Raw genomic sequence first — 23,892 nt, forward strand, 5'->3', positions numbered from 1 at the left:
TACCAAGCCTAGCACGTAGTAGAACTCAACAAATATTTGTGAAATAAATTGATTTCCATTCTATGCATTCCCCCCAAGAAGAGTTGCTAGGTCAAATTAAAGAAACTGAATTTGTCAGACTTTGGCTGTCTTCACAAATCTCCCCACCCACCACTGATATGTTGTGCTAAACCCACATCATGGGTCAACTGGGCAGTGAAGATGCAATCAAGACCATCTGCTGAAAACAGGCCAAGGGAAGAGGAAATATTAAAATGCCAGGGCTAGGAAAGACATGGGCTCTCCCTGACCCCGCAAAGTACTAGGGCCAGACCAGTGTATGGTGATTGTTGTCCCTACAGCTTAAACTTCCTTTGGGGTGTGTGAAACGGGGGAACTCTGTTGACCTCAGAATGATGTGGTTGTGGGTCCTGGTCAGGACTGACAATCATATTAACCCCCCTGGAGGGTAGGTATTCCAGGCAGGTCTTGCCTTCATTCTCCTGTGACTAGCCTGGATTTGAAGAGGGGCTTTGAGGGGACCAAGAGCCTCAGCTGGAGCTGGGAACAAATTCTTCACTTCGTCTTCCACTCCTGGCAGCAGGCAGAGCTCCTGCTACTTCCAGTCCAAGAAAAATTGGGGGCCAACTGGCTGGAGGATGCAGATGAAACAGGTTGGAATACTGCTGGAGATGGTCCTGGAAGTTGCCACCAATTAGGGGCCCACTCTGGGCTCCTGTGCCCCCTTTGGAGGGAAGTTTCCATGCTAACTCAGTGCTTGGTTATCCCCTGCTGGAAGCAGCTGTATCCACAGAGCGCAAAGCCTGGCCCCTCAGAACCATCAGCTCAACCCTTTCAGTTCTGGTACTGGGCACTGGGCTCACTCCATGTGCTGCCTAGGCCCTCCGACGCTCCCACCCAGAAATGACGACATGGATAATGAGGCTGACAGTCTTCTTGTAATTGGGAGAAAACGAGCTGCAGCACATTTGGCAGATCGAGAGTCACACGCACCCAAAGTTGGGGTTGTGCAGGCAGCTGAGGGCTCAAGCCCCTCTGCCTCACATGGTGAAGAGAGGAAGAAGAAAAAGGTCAAATTCTAACCCAGATGGGAAAGTTGGTCCCTGGGGCAGTTTCACTTCCTCTCCTCACTCTCACGAAGGTGGAGAAGGGCATCTCCCCCCTTGCTGCCAAAGTTTCCTTTGGGAGAGGCTAGGATGGGTTTATAAAAATCTCCCAGTGGAGACAACCTCCCCGACGGGCCCCCCAGTTGGCCTCTGCTCCCTTCCAGCCACTTCACAGCAGAGTCCAAATCCAGAACCGTGTGTTTCGTGGGCCTGAGGGTGATGAGGGGAGGACAGGGTGGCCAGAGGCAAGGAGTGGGGGATCAGGGGCAGTGGCCATTCTCAGCAGCTCCAAGGAAACAGGGCCTTTCTCCCAAGCACCCTGCACAGGCTCCGGGCAGCTCTGGCAACTGCCCTCCCAGGAGAGTTCCAAACCCCCACGGAGTGCCTCAGAGTGGAGAGGGCTCAGGCAAGGAAGACCACAAAGATGATGAAGAAGACAATGAGGATGAGGAAGATTTTGACCATGAGCCACCGGTTGGAGGTGACCGACTGGAAGTACTTGAGGATCTCTGAGTGGGCGGCCTCAACATCCAGCTGGGCTCCCAGCACGTTCTCGTCGATCCTGGGGACAAGGCCGGGAGGAGGGGAAACAGAATGACACTGGATTAAAAAGAACGCTGTTGAAGTATATTTACTGACATGGAAAGACAATTACAATATAAAATTGTTTATATATAGTGTGATACCATTTTTCTGTGTATATATATATTTGTGTATAGAAAAAAGCTCTGAAAGGGGAATATAAAAAAGTCTCGGCTCTGGTTTGAAAATCAGCTGTGCAACTTTTTAGCTTAGGGCCCTATGTCAGTCGCTTCACCTCAAGTCTCATTTTCCTCAACTGCAAAGGAAGGAAAAATGAGGATAACACAAGCCCTATCTCTCCAGTTGTTGTCAGTCGTAAATGAGTTGTATAAAGTGTCCAGCCCATACTAAGAGGACCGAAAATGTTAGCTGTTATAATTTTTGCTCATCAGTATTTATTTTGTTTTGTCTAATAAACAGTATTGCATTTGTAATAAGGGGGAAAGGTTCACAGACCATTATGGTCAGGATGTCCTGGTTCTGAGTGAGAAAGGAAGAAAAACCTGATGATGTGAACAGAAAGTCAAGGGATAAGAAAAGCCCTGTATTAGGAGAACATGTCTTTCAGGGCACAGAGAAGAACAGCAATCTCTTGAGACACTGCTGTGGAAAATACAGCATTTCCCAGCTAACCTGCATATGCAATCCTAAAAACCAAATATAAAGCCCAGTCTTTGCAAGGAGAGCTGGGAGCAGAGACCTTTGTGAGCTGTAAGGGCAGAAAAGTTGGTGGAGCCTGGTAATCAAGTGGGAAAGTGAGAGGAAAGGCTGGGCCAGTGGCTGCAAGCCCAGGGTCCTGGTAAGGTGGTCATGAGGATGGCGAGCTACTCTCTGTCCAAATACAAGAGCCTGGATATTTATGTCAGAGAGGCTAACCAACGTATCAGGTGTCCTGGCTTCTGGCTATGGTTACATTTCTCAGTGAGGATGCATCTGTCACCTCAAACTCAATTAAAGCTCATTCATATTGGCAACTATGAATGGCTGTGCTTAACAAAAACGGAAAAACAATGCAATCTGGCATATAAAAGATTTTAAATGGAAGCCTGTGAATGAAAACTAATAGAAGGGAACTCTGGTGGTGATAAAGTTAGGAATCGGTGGGATATGCAGAGGAAGCAGCAGGGGAGTTGGAAACTGGAAATGAATGGGGGGAGAAAATAAAGACTTGGGAGGGAGAAGGCTGAGGAAAACAGAGAGGAGGAACGCTTGCAAGGGCAGGACAAAAGGATGTCTTATGCAGAGAAAGAAAAACTACAGAGGGAAGGAATTAAGCAATAAAAAGCTGGAGTGAGTCTGGCTGAACAGAGAGGATGGGTGATAAAGGGATGTGAGAGGCATCGAAAACCAGAGGACTAGGAGGTAAAGGCAGACTGCGAATGAGAAAAAAAGGAGGTTGACTGAAGAAGACAGTGAAGCTTAAGAACTGGAAGGATTATCTGACTGTGACTAGGAGATCTTGAATTTTAGTTCTCTGAGTTTCAGTTTCCCCAAAACTTGCCAGCGACTGAGAGTAATTGGGTCATGTTCAGTGGATACAGAAGCTGCTTTGAAGTAGCTCCATGTGGCCAGATTTAGGAAATCTGATTGTAATAAAGAATAATGATGGTAATGGACTATATGACACGGAATTAAAATTTACTATTATTCTACAGTAATTTTAAAGAGAGAAAGTTCCTTCTTTATAGAAGAATGCCAGCTAATAAATGCAGAAGGGATGAGAGAATTAGACAATTACCACTTTGCCACACACAATCTCTCAAATGATTCTGGCCAGGATCATCATGGGGCTAAGATACTGGACATTCACAAGAACTCAAAGCATCACTCCACAGACAACTCAGTGTGATGCTCACCACCTTGAACAAGTGACCAAACTTGGTATCACCAATAAAGAGATAATCTCATCAAGCACCTACTGATTTGATCATCTACGTAACAGGTTAAAATACTGAACCTAAATTCAATCATAGGGAAAACAGTGGACAAATACAGGACTTTGTACAAGAGGCACTGGCCTCTTCAAGGAAAAAAAAAAGTAAATGCCACAAAGGAACAAAACAAAAGGCAGACTAAAGAGACAAATAGATTAAATGAAATGTGTGACTGCTGCCTGGGTTTTAAATAGAAGAAAAATAGCTGAAAACTTTTTTTTAAGAACAGTTAGGGAAATTTGAGTATAGACTGAGTATGGGGCTGTGGTGGAGAACCGTTACTTTTCTTAGGAATGATAATGTGTTGTGGAGATCTATTCTAGGCGGATGCCGCTGAAGTATCTGGGGATAAAATGTCATGATGTTTACACTTACTTTGAAATGATTCAGAAAAAAAAGAGAGCGAGCAGATGTGATAAAATGCCAACAGCTGGTCAATCTAGGCGGCAGGAACATCTGTGTTCACTATGCTAACTGCCCAACTTCTCCACAGTTTGAGTTTTTTTTTTTAATTTACAAGTTGGGAGGAAAGGGAAAAATGACTAACACTGGATCAGCAGGTTTTATACGTTAGGAAAAGTAAGAATCACCTGTTGAGCATCTCAAAAATGCCAATTCTTAGGGTTCACATTCAGGGATGCAAGGGTGGGGCCCAGAAAACTACACCTTGAGAACCGCGGACTAAATCACTGGTTTCTAACGAGGGTGCTCAAATCCAGATCCACTGGCATTCATGGGAGGCCAACACAAGAATATCTATGTCTATTTTAAAAACATCATCCTGTCAAAATTTCACTTTCTTGTTCATATTGGTGCCCACAAGGTTTTCTCTCCTTTGTTATTTCCCTTTTATGCTTCCATCTACTGCCAAATTGCTTCTGAGCCATTCAACTGAAACTGCTAGCACCGATCTAATCAACTCCCCCTCCGCCCCCATCTAATTAACATCTGCCGATGTTACACTTAACATCTTAACTCACACCTCTCTCAGGGACACCAAGAAATTACATCTTTCTTCCCCAAATTCCTTTCACTTCAGCTTCTAAGGATGTCTCTTTTTTCTCTCTTCTTCCTAAACCCCCCTCCTCAGTCTCTTGGACAATTCCCTTCACCACATGCACCTGGAGTCCTTGGGGACCTGTCTTGTTCTTTTTCTCACTTTACCCACTGTCCCTGGGTGGTTTCATCTACCCTCATGGTCTCACCAAGAAGCTGCTGACTCCCAAGCTCTAATTCTAGCTTAGTCCTCTCCTCTGAGCATCACAGACCTCTTGGCTGGCGCGTGAAGTGTGATGCTCATAATCTCCAGAATAAACCTCATTTCTCTCACCCTGCACCAGTCTGCCTCCTCTTGAGTTCTCTCCCTATCCCCAGATCCAGGAGGACCAGTTCACAGCAGCAATAACAAATGCTTGCTAAACCGATGAGCAAATGAGTACGAACACTGAAAAATACTTACAACACTCTTTCAAGAAGACTAGAATGTGTGTTATATATTTTGTTGTATATATGCTCTAGTTCTAAATATTTAAAACACGTAACTAGAGATTGACACATTGTAAACTGACTATACTTCAATAAAATGTATGTATACACATACAAACACACACACACAAAAACCCCAAATATATTTACAAACCTGTTTCTTTGAATCTATAATAATATTCTGATATTCAAAATACATTGTAGCCTGAGGAGCTACAGTGTTTATGGCCTCACTCAGCAAAGGATTCCCTGGATCTCAGCTGAACCACAAAAGGATCAGTCAATTCCCCTGATTCTAGGACCAAGACAGCTGCATTCACAGCACCTTTATATTGCCCAATGAAATACGTGAGGCTGCTTAACTTGATCAGTGTTGGGAAACCTGGTTTACACAAATGCAGGTGTTCACTCAGTTTCACACGATCAGCCACTAACTAGGTGCCGCAGGGAATAAAGGTGAACCAAGACCGGATGTTGCCTGAAGGCATAAGCCCAAGTGGGCAAGAATGTGTGAACTAGTGGATTCCTCAAAACTCCACCCCTCCTGTTCCCCATTGTCTCCACTAGTGGCCATTCTTCTTACCCAACTGAGAACAATGTAGTCTGAGGAATTGAGCAAGGTTAAAAAAAAAGGTTCTTAGTCTCACACTTGGAGATTCTGATTCCACAGATGTGAGTGGAGTGGACCGCCAAGAATTTTCAGTATTTTTTTAGGAGAAAATACATATGGTTTTAATTCAGCATAGCTGATTTATGATATTCTGTTAGCTTCAGGTGTAAAACACAGTGATTCAAAATTTTTATAGATTACACTCCACTTAGTTATTATAAAATATTCCTGTACAATATATTCCTGTAGCTTATTTATTTTATAATAGTAGTTTTTAGTCTCTTAAAACCCTACTTCTTTCTGGCCTCTCCCCACTTCCATCAGTAACCACTAGTGTGTTCTGTGAGCCTGTTCCTGTTTGGTTATAGTCATTTGTTTTTTTCTTTCCATTTTTTTATTGAGATATTGCTGATTTACAATATTATGTTTCAGATGTACAACATAGTGGTTCACAATTTTTAAATGTTATATTCCATTTATAGTTATTATAAAGTATTGGCCATATTCCTTGTGCTGTACAATATATCCTTGTAGCTTATTTTATACATAGTAGTCTGTATCTCTTAATCCCCTACCCCTGTCTTATCCCTCCCCCTTCATTCTCCCCACTGATAACCACTAGCTTGTATTTGAGTCTGTTTCTTTTTTTTGTTATATTCACTAGTTTGTCTTACTTTTTAGATTCTATATATAAGTGATATCATGCAGTATTTGTCCTTCTCTGGCTGACTTATTTCACTGAGCATAATATCCTCCAAGTCTATTCATATTGTTGCAAATAGCAAGATTTCATTCTTTTTATGGCTGAGTAGTATTCCATTGTGCATATTGTCTGTGTGTGTGTGTATATACATATATATATACACCAAGTCTTCCTTATCCATTCATCTGTTGAGGGACACTTAGGTTGCTTCTATATCTTAGCTAGTCGAGTAATACTGCTAGGAACACTGGGGTGAATGTACCTTTTTGAAGTGCTGTTTTTTTTTTTTCTTCAGATATATACCCAGGAGTGGAACTGCTGGATCATACAGTTGTTTTATTTTGACTTTTTTGAGGAAGTTGCAAACTTGTTTTTCTACAGTGAATGCACCAACTTACATTCCCACCAATAGTGTACAAGGGTTCCCCTTTCTCCACATCCTCCCCAACATTTGTTACTTGTGGTCTATTTGATGAGAGCCATTGTAACAGGTATCAGGTAATACTGTGGTTTTGATTTGCATTTCTTTAATGATTAATGATGCTGAGTATCTTTTTATGTGCCTATTAGCCATCTGTACGTCTTCTTTGGAAAAATGTCTATTCAGGTCTTCTGCTCATTTTTTTAATCGGGTTGATTTTTTGCTGTTGAGTTGTATGAGTTGTTTATACATTTTGTGTATTAACCCATCAGTCATCTCATTTGCAAATATTTTCTTCCATTCTACTTAATGCTGTTTTTTGGTTTTGTTGATGGTTTCCTTTGCTGTGCAAAAGCTTAATTAGGTCCCATTTGTTTATTTTTGTTTGTTTCTTTTGCCTTGGGAGACAAATGCAAAAATATTGCCATGACTTTTGTTCTGCCTATATTTTCTTCTAGAAGTTTTATGGTTTCCAGTCTTACATTTAGGTCTTTAATCCACTTCGTTTATTTTTGTATATGGTGTGAGAAAATGTTTTACATGCAGCTGTCCACTTCGTATATTTTTGTATATGGTGTGAGAAAATGTTTTACATGCAGCTGTCCAGTTTTCCCAGCACTTTATGAAGAGACTATCTTTTCTCCATTATATCTGACACTTCCTTTCTTGTAGATTAATTAAACTTAAGCACGTGTGGGTTTATTTCTGGGCTGTCTCTTCTGTTCCATTGATGTGTCCGGTTTTGTGCCAGTACTATACTGTTTTGACTACTGTAGGATCATAGTATAGTCTGAAGACAGGGAGCATGATAGCTCAAGCTCTTGTTCTTTCTCAAGATTGTTTTGGATATTGGGGGGTCTTTTGTGCTTCTGTACAAATTTTTAAGATTTGTTCTAGTTCAGTGACAAATGCTATTAGTATTTTAACAGGGCTTAAACTGAACCTGTAGATTGCCTTGGGTAGTATGGTCATTTTAATAATATTCATTCTTCCAATCCATGAACATGGTGTATCGTTCCATCTGTGTCTTCTTCAATTTCTTTCATCACTGTCTTATAGTTTACCAAGTACAGGTCTTTTACTTCCTTAGATTTATTCCTAGGTATCCTTTTTGATGTGATTGTAAATGAGACTGATTCCTTCTTTGACGGTTCATTATTAGTGAATAGAAATTCAACATATTTCTGTATATTAATTTTGTATCCTACCAGTTTAATGAATTCATTGACAAGCTCTAGTAGCTTTCTGGTAGCAACTTTAGGATTTTCTATGTATAGTATCATGTCATCTGCAATTTGGATTCCTTTTCTTTCTTTTTCTTCTCTGACTGCTGCAGCTAAAACTTCCAATACTATGTTGAATAAAAGTGGCAAGAACAGGCACCCTTGTTTTGTTTCTGATCTTACAGGAAATGCTTTCAGCTTTTCACTGTTGAGTATATTAGCTGTGAGCTTATCATATATGACCTTTATTATGCTGACGTATGTTCCTTCTATACTCACTTTGTGGAGAGTGTTTATCATAACTGGATGTTGAATTCTGTCAAAAGTTTTTTCTGCATTTATTGAGATGATATGGTTTTTACTCTTCAGTTTGTTAAAGTGGTGTATCACATTGACTGATTTGCCGATACTGAAAAATCCATGTATTCCTGGGATAAATCTCACTTGATCATGGTGTATGATATTTTTAATGTATTGTTGGATTCAGTCTGCTAATATTTTGCTGAGGATTTTTGCATCTATGTTCATCAGTGATATTGGTGTATAATTTTATTTTTTTGATATCTTTAGTTTTGGTTTCAGGGTGATGCTGCCTTCATAGAATGAGTTCAGAATCAGTCCTTCCTCTGCAATTTATTTTTGGAATAGTTTGAGAAGGATAGGTGTTAACTCTTTAAACATTTGGTAGAATTCCCCTATGAAGCCATCTGGTCCTGGACATTTGTTGAGAGGTTTTTTTTTTTCCCCCATTGATTCAATTTCATTAGTGGTAACTGGTCTGTTCATATTTTCTATTTCTATTTCTTCCTCCTCCAGACTTGGGTGATTATACATTTCTAGGCATTAGTTCACTGTTTCTAGTTGTCCATTTTACCAGTAAATGGTTTTTCATAGTAATTTCTTTTGATCTTTTATATTTCTGTGGTGTCAGATGTAGCTTCTTTTTTTCACTTCTGATGTTATTATCTTAGGCCCCCTCTCTTCTTTGTAAGTCTTGCTCAATTTTGTTTATCTCTTCAAAGAACCAGCTCTTAGTTTCACTCATCTTTTCTATTGTTGTTTTAAGTCTCCACTTCATTGACTCTTGCTCTAATCTTTACTACTGCTTTCCTTGTACTAACTTTGGGTTTTGTTTGTTCTTCTTTTTCTAGTTCCTTTCAGTGTCAGGGTAGGTTTTTTGAGATTTCTGCAATTTCCTGAGGTAGGCTTCTATGGCTATAAACTTCCCTCTTAGAACTGCTGTTGCTGTATCTCATAGATTTTTGTATTATTGTGTTTTCATTTTCATTTCTCTCCAGGTAATTTTTATTTCTTCTTTCATTTCTTCAGTGAGCCACTGGTTGTTTAGGAGCATATTGTTCAGCCTCCACTTGCTTGTTTTTGCAGTCTTTTCTTGTAGTTGATTTCTAGCCTTACAGCATTGTGGTTGGAGCATACGCTTGATAAGATTTCAATTTTCTTAAATTTACTAAGACTTGTCTTGTAGCCTCACATGTTGATCTATCCTGGGGAATGTTCCATGTGCACTTGAAAAGAATGTGTATTCTGCTGCTTTTGGATGGGATGTTCTATATGTCAGTCTATTTGGTCTAATGTATCATTTAAGGCCAGTGTTTCCTAATGGACTTCCTGTCTGATCTGTCCCTTGATGTAAGCAAGGTGTCAGAGCCCCCTACTATTATCATGTTACTGTCAACTTCTCCCTTTATGTCTGTTAATATTTCCTTTATATATTTAGTTGCTCCTTTATTGGGTGCATATATATTTACAATTGTTATACTTTCTTCTTGGATCAATCCCTTGATCATTATGTAAGGTTCTTGTCTCTTGTTATAGTCTTTGTTTTAAAGTCTATTTTGTATGGTAAGTATTGCCACTCCAGCTTTCTTTTGATTTCCATCTGCACGGAGTATCTTTTTCCATCCCCTCAGTTTCAGTCTGTGTGTGTGTTGTTAGATCTGAAGTGAGTCTTATATATGCATCTAGTTTTTGAATCCATTCAGGTATTTTGTGTCTTTTTATTGGAGCATTTAGTCCATTTACATTTAAAGCATTTATTGATAGGTATGTACTTATTGCTATTTTGCTAGTTGTTTTAGGTTATTTTTGTAGTTCTTTTTTGTTCTTCTTTTGTTTTTCTTCCCCTATGATATGACGATTATCTTTGGTGTTATGTTCGAATTCCTTTCACTTTTTTGTCTGTGTATCTATCTAATTATGGATTTTTGGGTTGTGGTGACCATGAGGCTTATATGTAGAAATATACTGCTATATATAACTATATATATGGCTATTTTAAGTTGCTGATCTCTTAAGTTCAAATGTATTTTTACCTCCTTCCCCCATAGTTATTTTTGACATCATATTTTACCTCTTTTTGTTTTGTGTACTCCTTACTTACTGTGGATATAGAAGATTTTTATTATTTTTGTCTTTTAACTTTCCTACCAGCTTTGTAAGTGGTTGATTTACTATCTTTACTGTATATTTACCTTTATCAATGAGCTTTTTCCTTTTGTAATTTTCATGTTTCTAGTTGTGGCCTTCTTTTTTTCACTTAGAGAAATCCCTTTAACAGTTCTTATAAAGCTGGTTTGGTGGTGCTGATTCTTAGCTTTTGTTTGTCTAAAATTTTTGATCTCTTCAATGAATGAAAGCCTTGCCATGTTAAGCACTCTTGGTTGTAGGTTTTTCCTTTTCATCGCTTATTAAATATATCATTTCATTTCCTTCTGGCCTGCAGAGTTTCTGCTGGAAAAGTCTGTTGATAGCCTTATGGGAGTACCTTTGTATGTACCTTGTTACTTTTCCCTTGTTGTTTTTAATATTGTCTTTAATTTTTGCCATTTTAATTACAATGTGTTTTGGTGTGGTCCTCTTTGGGTTGATCCTGTTTGGGACTCTCTGGGATTCCTGGACCTGGATGTCTACTTTCTTTCCCAGGTTAGGGAAGCCTTTAGCTATTATGTCTCCAAATACGTTCTCTGTCTCTTTCTCTCTTCTCCTTCTGGAACCCTCATAATGAGATGTTAGTATACTTGATGTTGTCCCAGAAGTCTCTTAAACTGTGCTATTTCTTTTTATTTGATTTTCTTTTACCTGTTCAGCTTCAATGATTCCCACCACTCTGTCTTCCAACTTGCTGATCCATTCCTCTGTCTAACTTATCTACCATTGATTCCTTTTAGTGTATTTTTCATTTCACTTATTACATGCATCTGTTTGGTTCTTCTTTATATCTTCTAACTCTTTGTTAAACATCTCACTGTGTTCATCCATTCTTTTCCCAAGTTCCCTGATCATCTTTATCAACATTACTTTGAACTCTTTATCAGGTAGGTTACCTATCTTCACTTCACTTAGTTCTTCTTCTGGGGTTTTATCTTATTCCTTTGAGTGGGACATGTTTCTCTATTGCCTCATTTTGCCTAACTTGCTGTTTTTATTCAATGTATCTGGTAGGTTGGTAATGTTTCCTGACCTTAGAGAAGTGGCCTTTTGCAGGAGATGACCTATGCATCCCAGCAGTGCACTTCCCTCTGATCACCAGAGCTACGTGCTGTAGGGATGCCCCATGTTCTATGGGCTCTTCTGTTGTGGTAGGGCTGACTAGGAGTGGGTGGTCTGGTAGGCTTGTCTGGCCCCTGGTCTAGATAGTTGCTAGGCCCTGCCTTGCGCGGAGGCTGCCAGCTTCTGGTTGGTGAGAACTTCAGTTTTTATAAGCTCTATAGGGGGTTCCTATGAACATCCACATTTGGCAACCACTGATTAAAAGGATGTTTCTGTATTTATTCAACTACCAGTTGAGCACCAGCCATTTATAAGGTGCTATGAGTTCAGCTGTCTTGCTCCCTACCCCCAGCACCTGTACAGCATATTTTGCTTTCCCAGCTATCACCAGCTCATCTTAAAGCCACGTCCTCCACCTCTGCACTGGATCCCACTTCCTCTAACCTTCTCAAGGACATAACTTTAAGAATTCTTCCCTCTTCCTGCTATATCATCAATTTTTATTTCTCTGTTGGATCATTCCCATTAGATACAAACATACTTTTATTTTTCCTCATTCTTTAAAAAATAAAACAAAACAACAACCTTGTCTCCCACTGGACACATTGGGAACAGTCTGAGCACTGAAAATAATCTATCCTAACAAACTATAATACAAAACTTTAAGCCCATAATGATACTCAAAAAAGAGGAAGAACTAAAAAACAAACCTCCTTGGTCTACTGTGGCACCTTGCTCCATAAACTATGTACTCTATAAGAAAATAATTAAGGTTTTGTCCAGCCTGATTAAGAGGAACTTCAGGTCATGCAGTTAGTAAAGGAAATCTCTTCTTTACAGAAAAAAAGTCCCCTGATGAGATAAATTGATTCAGACCAGGGAAGCATCATAAATGACTACTAGAAACATTAAGTTAAGGTTTTTGGGGAACAGGGTATGCCATAAATCAATTGCTGACTGCAAAGAAGAAAATGTACTTTTGAAAGGAGAGATTTTCTATTATCACCTCAATCAAGTGATCATACTTGTTCTCACTAATATAGGGACACTCTATGACATTAAATGCCTCTTACTGGGATGCAATCTGTTGATACATATATACATGTTTCAACAAAATATATATGTATTTATAGTTGATTACACACACACAAATATATTCCCAGAAAAAAGGTGACAGAAAGGGAAAGAGGCAGAAAAAAATTTGAAGAAATAATGGTCAAATATTCCCTAAACTATGTCAAAGTTTACAGATTCAAAAAGCTCAGAGAATCCTCAAGCAGGATAAATTCAAAGAAAACCACATCTCGATACATAAACTGTCAACTGCTGAAAACCAAAGATAAAAAAATATATATTGAAAAGCAGCCAGAAAAAAACACATTACATACAACAGTGAGAATTACCACTGACTTCTCACTAGGAACAAGAGGCCAAATGACAGTAGAATGATATATTTAAAGCACTTAAAGAATAAAACTGTAAACCCAAAATTCTATATTCAAAGAAAATATTCTCCAAGAATGAGTGTGAAATAATGAAGTTTCAGATAAAAGAAAAGTAAAAGAATTTGTCATCAGCGGATCTACACCACAAAATGTGCCAAAGAAAATTCTTTGGGTTAAAGGGAATTGACAGCAGATGGAAGTTGGATATTCAGGAAGAAATGAAGAGCACTAGAAATAGTAAATACGTGAGTAAATATAAAAGATTATTTTCCCTCTTAATTTCTTTGAATTTTAAGATTAAAATTATAATATTATATTGTGGGGTTTATGAAGTATGTAGAAGTAATAAATATGACAACTAGAGCAAAAAAGACTGAGAAGAGGACTGCAGAATTCTCACATTTTGCAGAAAGTAGACTGCAAAAAGATAACGATGCATACTGTAATCCCTAGAGCAACCACCACCAAAAAAAAAAAAAAGCAATGACACATGGCTAAAATACCAACAGATAAATTTAAATGGAATTAAAAAATTTTTTTCTATTCAAAAGACAGGAAAGGAGAAGGGGAAGAACGAAAAACAGAAGGGAAAAACAGAAAACAAATAGTAAAATGGTAGGCCTAAATCTGATCTTATCAAAAATTACATTAAATATTAACGAGCTAAACCCTCCGATTAAATTCTCAGCTCTCATCTTGCTTGGCCTAAAAGCAAGATTCGTCACAGCTGATCACTCTTTCCTTGATTCATTTTCTTTTCCTGGCTCCTAGGACACAATGTTCATTTATATTTCTTCCTACCTCATCAGCTTCCTTACCTCCTAGTAAGTGACCCCAGGACTGATACTTGCATCCAGAAATGGCCGTGGGACTCTGTGCTTGATCCTCCTCTTTAAACAAATTCCCTTCCCTAGTTTCAAAGTCCAGTTCTGCCCACTCTTGGCCCAGACCTGTCTCCTAAACTCCTCATATCTATAGGCCTGTTTGCTATCTCTACCTAGACGTCTCAGTTGTCCACTTCTTGTTGGACACATGTCCAACACAACCTATTCCCCTCCAGACCTACTCTACCCCGAGTAAACAGCCCTATTTCAAATGAAGGGTATGAATCCTTTGGTTGCTCACATCAAAAGCCTGAAGTTATCATAAGCTCCTCTTTTTATCTCACACCCTACATTCAGTTCATCAAGTAATTGATCCTGTTGGTTCTACCTTCAAAATATATCCAGAATCCAATTACTACTCACCACCTTGATCCCAGCTACCATCACCTCTTGCTTAGATTACTGCAAAGCCCTCTGCACCCATATCCCTGCTTCTATCCTAGGCCCTTACAATCTGTTTTAACTACAGCAACCAAATGATCCTTTTAAAACAGAAGTCAGATAGTATAACCTTTCATCAAAACCCTGCAATGGCTCCCCATGTCACTCAGAGTAAAAGCCAAACCCTTACACTGGCTTTAAAAGGCCGCATAAGATCTGGTCTCCCATTTCCCCTACTGTCCTTTTCACCTGTCCTCATTCTTTGCTGTCCTTTAACTCATAACTTATTCTTGCCTAAAGGCCTTTACACTGGTTCTTCCCTCTGCCAGGTATTCTCCAGATATCCACACAGCAAACTCCCCTACCTTCTCTCAAATCTTGGGCAGATGTCATCATCTTAATAGGGGCTACCTCGCTCATCCGATTTAAAATCACAAGTTGCCCCTCCAAACCTAGCACTCCTGATTAGTTTACCCTACTCTATTTTTATTTATGGCATTTATCACTAGGCAAAAATGTATACTGGTAGAGGGGAGGGTACAGCTCAGTGGTAGAGTGCATGCCTAGCATGTACAACGTCCTGGGTTCAATCCCCAGTGCCTCCATTAAAAATAAATGAATGAATGAATAAAAACTTAATTATTTCCACCAAATATATCTATACTGGACCACTTACTTATAATGTATATTTTTAATTGTCTATCTCCCCTACTACGATGTAAGTTCCACAATGACAGGGACCTTTGTCTTTTTGGTCCCTGGCTGTATCTCCATAACTGACTGAATGAACGTTAAGTACCAAAGAAGAGGAGCAGATCAAATGCCTCCTGCAGTAGCAGGGGTGCCAGAGGAGCAGAGAGGCCCTCCCATTGGTGGGCTCTACCTGCCTCCCTCCAGGTTCATCCTGTACCTCTCTGTTCCTGTTCACTGCTTTCTCGCCACACTAGCCTTCTTGATTCTTGAATACAGCAAGACTGTCCCATTGGAGGGCCTATGCTCTAGCTGCCCACACACAGCCTAGAATACTCTCCCTCTCCTTTGCATGGCTGGATCCCTTGTCATTCAGATCTCTGCTTAAATGTCATCTTCTTCAGAGCAGTTATTCCTGCCACCCAATCTGATATACGTACTCCGTCATTTTCTTGACACCTCTTCCTACTTTAATTCTCAGTTTGGCCCTTATCACTACCTGAAAATTTCTTGTCAATATTTTTTAACAACTTTCCTCACCCACCCTGTCGAATTCCATACAGACACTACAAACTAAGCTCCAGGAAACAAAGACGTAACTGTTCCATTCATCACTGCATCCCTAGAGCAGTGCCTGCCATGGAACAGTCACTCTCTAACACTTGTTGAGTGGATGCAGGCAGGTGAATTGGACCCTACAGGTGGACAGGATTCACTCTTCTCTTCCAGAGGGCATCCAGCTGTCCCTGGAGACCTTTAAGATGTCAATCCACAGGGAAGAGAGGGTTCTTGTTTTTGAGGTTAAAGAGAGAAAGCATCTCACCTCTGAATGGTTTCTTCCTGTTCCTTAACCATGTGTGCCAACTGCTGAAAGATGGAGCCCAGCTCAACAATTGTGGACTCAATGTTCTGCATGGTGTCTGCCCGGCTCTGGATGTAGGAATCCTTCAGAGGAGAGAGAGTGCACGTGAGCACTGGGAGCTTCTTCAGGGTAGGGCCTGCCTCCTGAGGACCCTCCAGATTGCCATTCCACCCATGGCACCTTCCAAACACTTGCTTGTGGCCCACAAAGGAAGACAGAAGAACAACTCCTGCCCAGCTCAGAGCCTGGGTACCTGCTCGTCAATGAGCTGCAGCTGCTGGCTGGTCCTAGGGTCCATCATGTCGATGGCCACATCCCCAGAGGCTCGGGACTCTGCCCCCAAAACCACAGCACCGCCCCCTGGGGGAAAAAAGAAGACATGACACTTCTTAGGGGTTAAAAGGTTCAACGCCCACATGCACTGGATTTCAATCCCAGCTCTGGCACTTACTAGCCTTGTGACCCTGGACATGTCATTTAACCTCTCTGAGCCTCAGATTCCTCATCTGTAAAATGGGGATAATGATAGTTGCTTTCTCAAAGGGTGACTGTGAAAATTAAATGAGAATGTGAGTAAAATGAGTTAAGTGCACAGACAATATTAGAAACTCATTCTTCTGAACATGATTGAATGGATTCCCTCCCCTTCAACCAACGGTGAGAATGTGGGAGACTAGGTGTGGATAATAAAGCCCAGTCATCAGGTTTGACCTCTGGGAGATAAAGCCTAGCAACTTCCTTGGCCCTCCACTCTCCTACCCGACTCCGCCTTTATAGGACACCCTCAGAACCAGAGTAACTAAGCCTGACCCCTCAGGGCTCCCTGTGACTTACCCAGGTGGTCGGGGGCAAGGGGCAGGGCTGACACGGGTGCCCGGGAGAACTGCTCCCGCCGGCTCCTCTGCTGCTTCAGGTTCTGGGGTTGAGTGGGGAAGAAATGCAAAGGTCCTGAGGCCTCTGGAAAGTGGGCACATTAAAGAGAGATCCCTCCTGGTGCCCTTGACCCTGTTGCCCTTGCCCCTCCGCTTGGCCCTTCCCCATTTCCCTCTGGGGCCCTCAACCCCAGCTTCTTATCTCCCCTACACAGATTCTTCTCACCTCTGTCCTCACTTCTAAAACTGATTTGAAGTCATTGGACATGGAGGCCAGTTTTGACTGGAAGAAAAGGAGAGGGTCAACCAGAGAAGACAACGCCTTCCTCCCTTCTGCCTCCCCCTCTCCCTGGTCCCACCTGCAGGGAGACCACGATGGTGTTGGAATGGGTCTGCAAGTGCCGGCCACTCTGGCTGCCCTTGGCCCTCACGAAATCCTGAAGCTGGGCGATTTGTTTGTTGAGGCTATTGATGTCCTGGTGAAAGAGCCAACAGAAAAACTGAGTATCAACCAGGGGGTCCTCAGCCAGCAACTCTCCCATATGGACATCTCTGGCAGAGATGGCAGAGTAGACATTGGTAGCAGGGGTGAGGGTATCTCAGTCAGACCAGAAGGGTCTGCTGGGGCAGTCTAAGCTCTGGAATTTGCTCTGGCTTAGTCCCTGCAGAGCAGAGCCAGAAAGAAGCGAAACATAGCCTCCTCTGTTTGTAAATAACTGCTGTTAAATCCCTCCACCCTATTGCCACACCCTCTGCTGTGAGGCCATGCTCATGGCCAAACTCTCAGACCCAGAGCATGCTGACCACAAAGCGTCTGTGCAGTACTTGGAAGATGGGAAGAGTCAAAGGCACCATGGCCTCCCAGGAGGAAGGGTGTAGCTCAAGTGGTAGAGCACATGCTCAGCACCCAAGAGTCCTGAGTTCAATCCCCGGTACCTCCTCCAAGCAGAAATCAGTGAAGAAACCTAGTTAGCGCCCCCTCATAAAACAAACAGTACAAACCACGGCTTCCCAGAAGGACCAACGAAATGATTTTTATAAACAGAATTCCTTTGAAAAAATCTCTACTGCAAAAGAGTGAAAGGTGTGACTTGTCCAAGGTTATACACAATGAGTTAGCAGCACAGCCAGGCTTTCTACACCAGACCAACGCATCATCCACTTCCCAAGCCTGCCTGCCAAGGGCTTTGTGAGAGAAGAGAGATGAAGGAGGCAGCCGGGAGTAGCAGAGAAAGCTTGCCCTACAGCAGCCAGGTCCAGGGAAGGACCAGAGGAAGAGGAGGAGAGGAAGATGAAGTAAAAAAATGGTGAATTCAAGAAACAGGCTAGACATTTGTGGCAACATGGATGAAACTGGAGATCGTCATTCAAAGTGAAGTAAGCCAGAAAGAGAAAGAAAAATACCATATGATATCACTCATATGTGGAGTCTAAAAAAAAAAAAAAAAGACAAATGAACTTATTTACAAAACAGAAACAGACTCACAGACATAGAAAACAAACTTACGGTCACCAGTGGGGAAAGGGGATGGGAAGGGATAAATTGGGAGTTTGAGATTTGCAGATACTGTTACATATAAAACAAGTTTATACTGTATGGCAGAGGAAAATATTATTTAATACTTTGCAGTAACATACAACAAAAAAGAATATGGAAAGGAACATAAGTATGTATATGTATGACTGAAACATTACGCTGTACACCAGAAATTGACACAACATTGTAAACTGACAATACTTCAATGAAATAAAGAAAGAAAGAAGGAAAGAGACTAGGAAAAAAAACTTAGATTAGGCAATTGCTCTAGTCTCTCCAACAGTTCCCCCTCTGCCCCGGTTACTATCCCAGCCCCACCCATTCTCTTGAGACCCCTGGATGATTTCTGCAGCTGACTGGTCTGTCCCTTTGGAGTTAATGCAGCTTCCTCACAGACCTGCATCCAAAACTAAATTCCAGGATTTCCCCCGATAAAAATCTCTTCCTCCAGGAGCTTAGAGAATGGCACCCCTCCCCTGCCAGGCACCCAAGCTGGAGGCTCCTAAGTCACATCCTGACCTCTCCTTAACACGGCTTATATGCCACCACACAGCCATAATCTACACGGAGCACTGGCTACATACTCAGCCCCATGTGAACCAAACAGCAGCCTCATGTTTGATTACTGGGCACTGCGCAACCTGCTAAGCAGCTGACAACTTCCTCTTTGTCCTTATACTTAACACAGGAAACAACTCTTGATTTCCCCCCAAAAGCTATTCTTCCTTCCTTCCTTTCCATTTTGGTAAGTGGCACTACCATTCACCAGTTGCTCAGACCAAAAAACTAGGAGCCATCCTCAATTCCTCTCTCTTCCCTTAATCCACACGGAACCCACAAAGAACCCAGCTGACTCCAACATATACTCTGAATGTGTCCACTCACCTCCTCCAAAGAAGCCGCCCCAGTCCAAACTAGCCTCTTCTCTCTCTCAAAAATCTCCCAGAGCCTCGTAAGTGACCTTCCTCTTAAGAGTTTGCCCTTCTACAACCCGCTTTCTACACAACAACCAGAAGGATCTTCTAAACCATAAATATGGCATGCCATCCTCCTCCTTAAAATCTTTTAAGAGCTTCCGGCTAAATTTAGACTACAACCCAAATTCCTTACCTGGCTTACAGAGGCTATAACTCTGGCCCTGCCCATTCCTCTGCCCTCACCCCTACCAGCCTCCTCCCCACTTGCTGTGCTGCATCCACGCTGCCCTCTTCCACATTAGTCAAATACATGAAGGTTACCCGTGCCTCAGGGCCTTTCCCTTTGCTATTCCCACTTTCTGGAATGTGCCCCCATCAGATCTTTGGATGACTGGCTTTTCCCTTACCATTCAGGTCCCTTCTTCAGCCGGGCCATCCTAGGTCATCCCCAGTTAAGGTAGGCCCCTTGTCTGAATAACTCACTCACCCTTATTTCTTTAATAGGATCTGCCACTACCTGAAACTGTCTTTTCTGTTTACTTGTATAGTGTGCAGTTCGTCCATTCAGAAGAGAAGTTCCCAGGGGCAGGGACCACATTTGTCTCATTCACTGCTGAATCCTCAGAACCAGGCAGCCAAAAGTCACTCAATAATGTGAGTGATTGAAAAAATAAACAAACGAATCCTCACAACAATCCTATGAAGTTAGGTTCTGATGTTGTCCCCTTTCTATTTATCAGGGAACTGATGCTCAAAGTGGTTAGGTAGCTTACCCAAGGTCATACCTTAAGTGGCGGGCCTGGGATTTGAAGTCTCTCGGAATCCAGTAGGTGGGCCTTAGGTGCCTATGCACTAACGCCCCAAGAGTTAATGGAACCTTCTCTTTTCTACTCTCTTCTACTCTTGAACATGTCTGTCCTTTGGCCTCTGCCACAATCATCTTCATACTGGACAATCGCATAAGCTTCCTCCCTAGCCTCTCTGCTGGTCCTCACTCTTGGGTTTTTTTCCCCCAGGGTCATTCAATTTCTCACTTTATTCTCACTACATGATTCTGGGGAAGAAAGGAATCACACTGTTAGAACTGTACTCTACCAGTATCCTGCAGACAGAATTGGAATCCAGGTTCTAATCTAGGTCTTTGCAGCCCATGCATTCAGAGGGATTCCACCCTCCTGAGCAAGCCCCACAATGATCTTCACAACCAGCCACCAATTGACCTTTCCAGCCGCATCTGCTGCCGACCACTCATTCAGTCAACAAATACTGGCTACCTACTATATGCCAGATACTTATACAGGCATTTGGGATACATCTATGAATAAGCAGAAAGAAAAATCTCTGCTCTTGTGGCATTCACCCTTTTTTTCCCCTTTTTTTTGAGCAGGATGAGGTAAGTGGGAGGAAATAAACAATAAACATAAATAAGTTAATTATAGAGAATATTAGAATGTATGTCAGAATGCTATTAAAAAGAAAGGAGAGCAAGGTATGAGAGATCAGAGCATGGTGATGGCAGGATTCCCTGAGCAGGTGACATCTAAGCAAAGACTTGAAGTCTCCCTTTCATAAGACATGCCTCTGCACACACTGTTTCCTCTGTCTGGAATGTTCTTCCACTGCCTCAACACAAGCCTTGAAACCAGCTCAGATTTCAGCTCCTCTATAAAATCTTCCCTAATTTTTCCAGATTGTCTCATTCATCTTTTTATAAGATCTTTTCTGGACCGCTCACTTCCTGTTCAGTGTTCACTGCAGGTGTGAGTTTATGGGGCTGGATACTTCTTCTAGACAATTAAGCCCCTGAAGGCAGGAATCCTGCCTCACAATGTTACTGCAGCAGGTGCTCAGGACAGTGCTTTATACCCAGAAGATGATCAGTAAGTGCTTACTGACAATGCATGAGCAGGATGCTTGGGGCTGGCTCTAGAAACTTGCTCTGTGACTCCACAGCAAGGGAAAATGATGGAAGTGATCTGATGGGAATGCTGGGCTCTCCCAGTCGCTAGTCACTCACCTGTTTGATGATGTAAGTTAGCTCCTCGATTTCCACTGCTTTATCATCAAAGAGGGATTTGCGCTTTGCCACTGCAGAGACATACAAGAAGCTGTGACAGGTGAGGGGGAAGATAAGGTTCAGGGAGTACGGTTCCTCAGCCCTCTTTGGTTCACTGCCCAAACTCCGAAAGACCCCAAGACCACTCACAGATTGTCAGTTTCTCCAGCTTGGCAAATGTGTTGCTGAGGTCTTTTCCAATGCGCCTGCAAATGAGCAGTAGTGAGAACACCGTGGGAAAAGGAAGAAGAGGGCCTTTCCCACATTAGCACTGGCACAACCGACCCAGTCGTCACAGCCAAGGCCACCACAGGCAAGCCTGCTTCTCCTTAGACACTGTGTCATCCCACCACATAACCTCTCTCAACTCACTTGGCCATGAGGGTGAATTCACTGCGTTGCCGGACAGCACGCAGAGCCGGCTTGTTTGTCTGGATTCCATTCTGAAAACAATGTCAAGATGTAAAACTTTAGCCTTTCCTCCCCATTGCCAGCTTTCACTGCTCTTCAGGTGTCCACTAAACTCCGTCCCTAGTACTAGTGGCATCCTCCACCAGATGGTCCAGATAGGAAGACCTGGGCTGAAATCTTTCTGAAGTTTTTTTTAAATGTTTTTTCCTTTTTTATTTAATGGAAGTACTGAGGATTGAACCCAGGACCTCATGCATGCTAAGCATGTGCTCTGCCACTGAGCTATACCAACCCGCCCCCTCCAACCTGGGTTCAAATCTTGATGCTACCCCTTACTAGATGGGGGGTGTGGGGCACGTTACTTAAACCATTCTGAATCTCTATTTTCTCTTCTATGAAATGAAGACCATCCACACACCTCCAATGGCTATTGCTAAGATTAAAAAACATAAGGGCTGTAAAGTATTTTAGCCAAATACCAGGTCCACTGTAAGCACTAAATAAATGGTAACTAGTATTACTGTTCTATTCCTCCAATTTGAGAATCGAAGAGATAAACAGAAAGCTCTTGGAGATCACATAGCAGAGCAGTTGTTAACAAGAGTTGAGCAGTAAAAATATTTAAAATTACAGTTATTCAGGTTCCACTTGGATTTAGAAAGTCTGGACCAAGACAAAGAAACCTAATTTTCTTAAAAAGCACTCCAAAATGATTTTGATAAAAATTACTTATTTAGAAAGCTTCCTTTATTTTACAGATGCAAAAACTGAAGTCCAACTAGACTGACTTCCCTGTTGTCACAGAGCACAGAATTATACTAGAACTAGAATTCAAAGTGCTTGTCTCTGAGCTAAGGCTCTTTCTAGAATCTGTTCCTTACCCAAATCAAATATATTGCAGCTGCCTCTCACCCTGAGATATTCCTTCCAAAATAGCAACCCATGTTCAGGGGATTCCTGATAAAAAGTCTAGATCTTTGCCACCAGATCAGCTAGCCCAACTTTTCTCCCTTGCTTAGTAGATAGCACCCCTCCAAGCTGGATCAGTTCTCCATCAGGTTCCCCCAAGAATTACTTCAATCAACATTGCTGGAGCACCGCCTCTCCCAGGTTTCAGTCAGGCTCTCTCCTGCCTTTCCCACTCCAGGTACTTACCTGACGGCTCTGCAGGGACTTGCAGGCAGACAGGAACTCCTGGGTCCGATCCCGGCAGGACATGGTGTCGGGAAGGGGAGGGACCAGGGCCACTGGGGGGGGCAGAGGGGCGATGTCGCTGCTGCTACTGCCAGCAGTTGCAGGGGACAGGACCTGTGTCTTTGAGAGACCCAGGTAGACACCCTGATCCGTGTTCTTAGACCCGTAGCGTTTCCGCGGGATCATTGAGACGCATAACCTCGGACTGTTGTGGAGGGGAGAGTGTCATTCCCCAGGTAGCCTCCTTCCCCACAAATCCCTCCCCCCGCCAACCAGCAGATCCTCGGGCCCCCTCTGCACTTGGCAAGTTCTTTCGCGCCCAAAGCCACCCGTAGGTCCTGGGGCCGCTTCCTCTCCGGCCCCGCTTCCTCTCCGGCCCAAGCTGTCCCCCTCCTCGACTCTTCTTCCAACTTGGTTCTGGTGGAGAGAGCGCGGGCTGGGGCCCATGAGCAGAGGCAAGACCAGTACAGGTCCCGTGGCTCCGAGGCTCTAGCCCGGCCCGTGCAACTGCCCCAGGCCCTAAATGGGCCCTCTCGTATTCACGGCTTCCTGCGACTCGTCAGGGAGAAACGGCGACAGACCTCCTGAGAGGGACACACTTCGGTGGGCGGAGGGGGGAATTTCTAGGTGTTTATTTGAAGCAGGAAGTCCCACCCCCGCCCAAGTCCCACCTTCTGGAGGACGGCAACCACTGATAAGCTAACGCCGACGTCTTTCTCAACAGGGGCTTTCCTGATTGGACTACGAAGTATTCGCTCACTCCGAGCCGGGCCGACAGGACTTGCTCCCGTGTCCCTGGCTCCCTTCCCCCTGCCCGGCGCCGTCCCCGGAAAGAGCAGCCCAGAGCAGACACGGCGGCCAGACCCCTCTTAGAGCGATCCCTACCTCCTCTCTGCCGCCTGCCGCCGCCGCCGCCACTGCCACAATCTCTCGGGTCGTCACCGCCTCCTCCCCGGGCGCGGAAGCCGCCGAAACCCGACCAAAGCCTAGAAGCCGCCACGTCACCCACACGTAACCCCACCCCCGGTGACGAGAGGGCGGTGCCACGCCTTTTCGAGCCCGGCGACCC

At 42.9% G+C, this 23,892-nt stretch overlaps 1 protein-coding gene across 3 annotated transcripts; it reads right to left on the reverse strand.

Annotated features, from left to right (window-relative positions):
• Positions 1 to 919: 919 nt before the first annotated feature.
• Positions 920 to 23,864, reverse strand: STX5 (syntaxin 5). Of its 3 annotated transcripts, none has more exons than XM_006214833.4 (11): positions 23,709 to 23,864; positions 22,785 to 23,028; positions 21,591 to 21,661; positions 21,369 to 21,424; positions 21,180 to 21,250; positions 17,068 to 17,184; positions 16,935 to 16,991; positions 16,671 to 16,752; positions 16,090 to 16,196; positions 15,798 to 15,919; positions 920 to 1,668 (listed from the first exon to the last, which is right to left on the reverse strand). In XM_006214833.4, the coding sequence occupies exons 2-11, from the start codon at positions 23,007 to 23,009 to the stop codon at positions 1,509 to 1,511; spliced, it is 1,068 nt and encodes a 355-aa protein (XP_006214895.1). In that variant the 5' UTR covers positions 23,010 to 23,028; positions 23,709 to 23,864; the 3' UTR covers positions 920 to 1,508. The 3 variants fall into 3 exon arrangements, with proteins under 3 accessions (XP_006214895.1, XP_072826249.1, XP_031546653.1); XM_072970148.1 differs by having other exon boundaries at positions 22,785 to 22,876; positions 23,709 to 23,842; XM_031690793.2 differs by having other exon boundaries at positions 22,785 to 22,943; positions 23,709 to 23,840.
• Between the last annotated feature and the right edge of the window lie 28 nt (positions 23,865 to 23,892).

The sequence above is a fragment of the Vicugna pacos genome, chromosome 10, assembly GCF_048564905.1.
Source record: "Vicugna pacos chromosome 10, VicPac4, whole genome shotgun sequence".
NCBI lineage: Eukaryota > Metazoa > Chordata > Mammalia > Artiodactyla > Camelidae > Vicugna > Vicugna pacos.

Bases quoted from the DNA above. Each gene is read 5' to 3' on its own strand.
- STX5 (XM_006214833.4), bottom strand. From the start codon at position 23,009: ATGATCCCGCGGAAACGCTACGGGTCTAAGAACACGGATCAGGGTGTC. The intron at 17,185-21,179 runs GTGAGTGACTAG...CTCTTTCACCAG, and splicing joins TAACTTACATCATCAAACAG to GACATCAATAGCCTCAACAA. The intron at 1,669-15,797 runs GTGAGATGCTTT...CCTTGTCCCCAG, and splicing joins CAGGAAGAAACCATTCAGAG to GATCGACGAGAACGTGCTGG.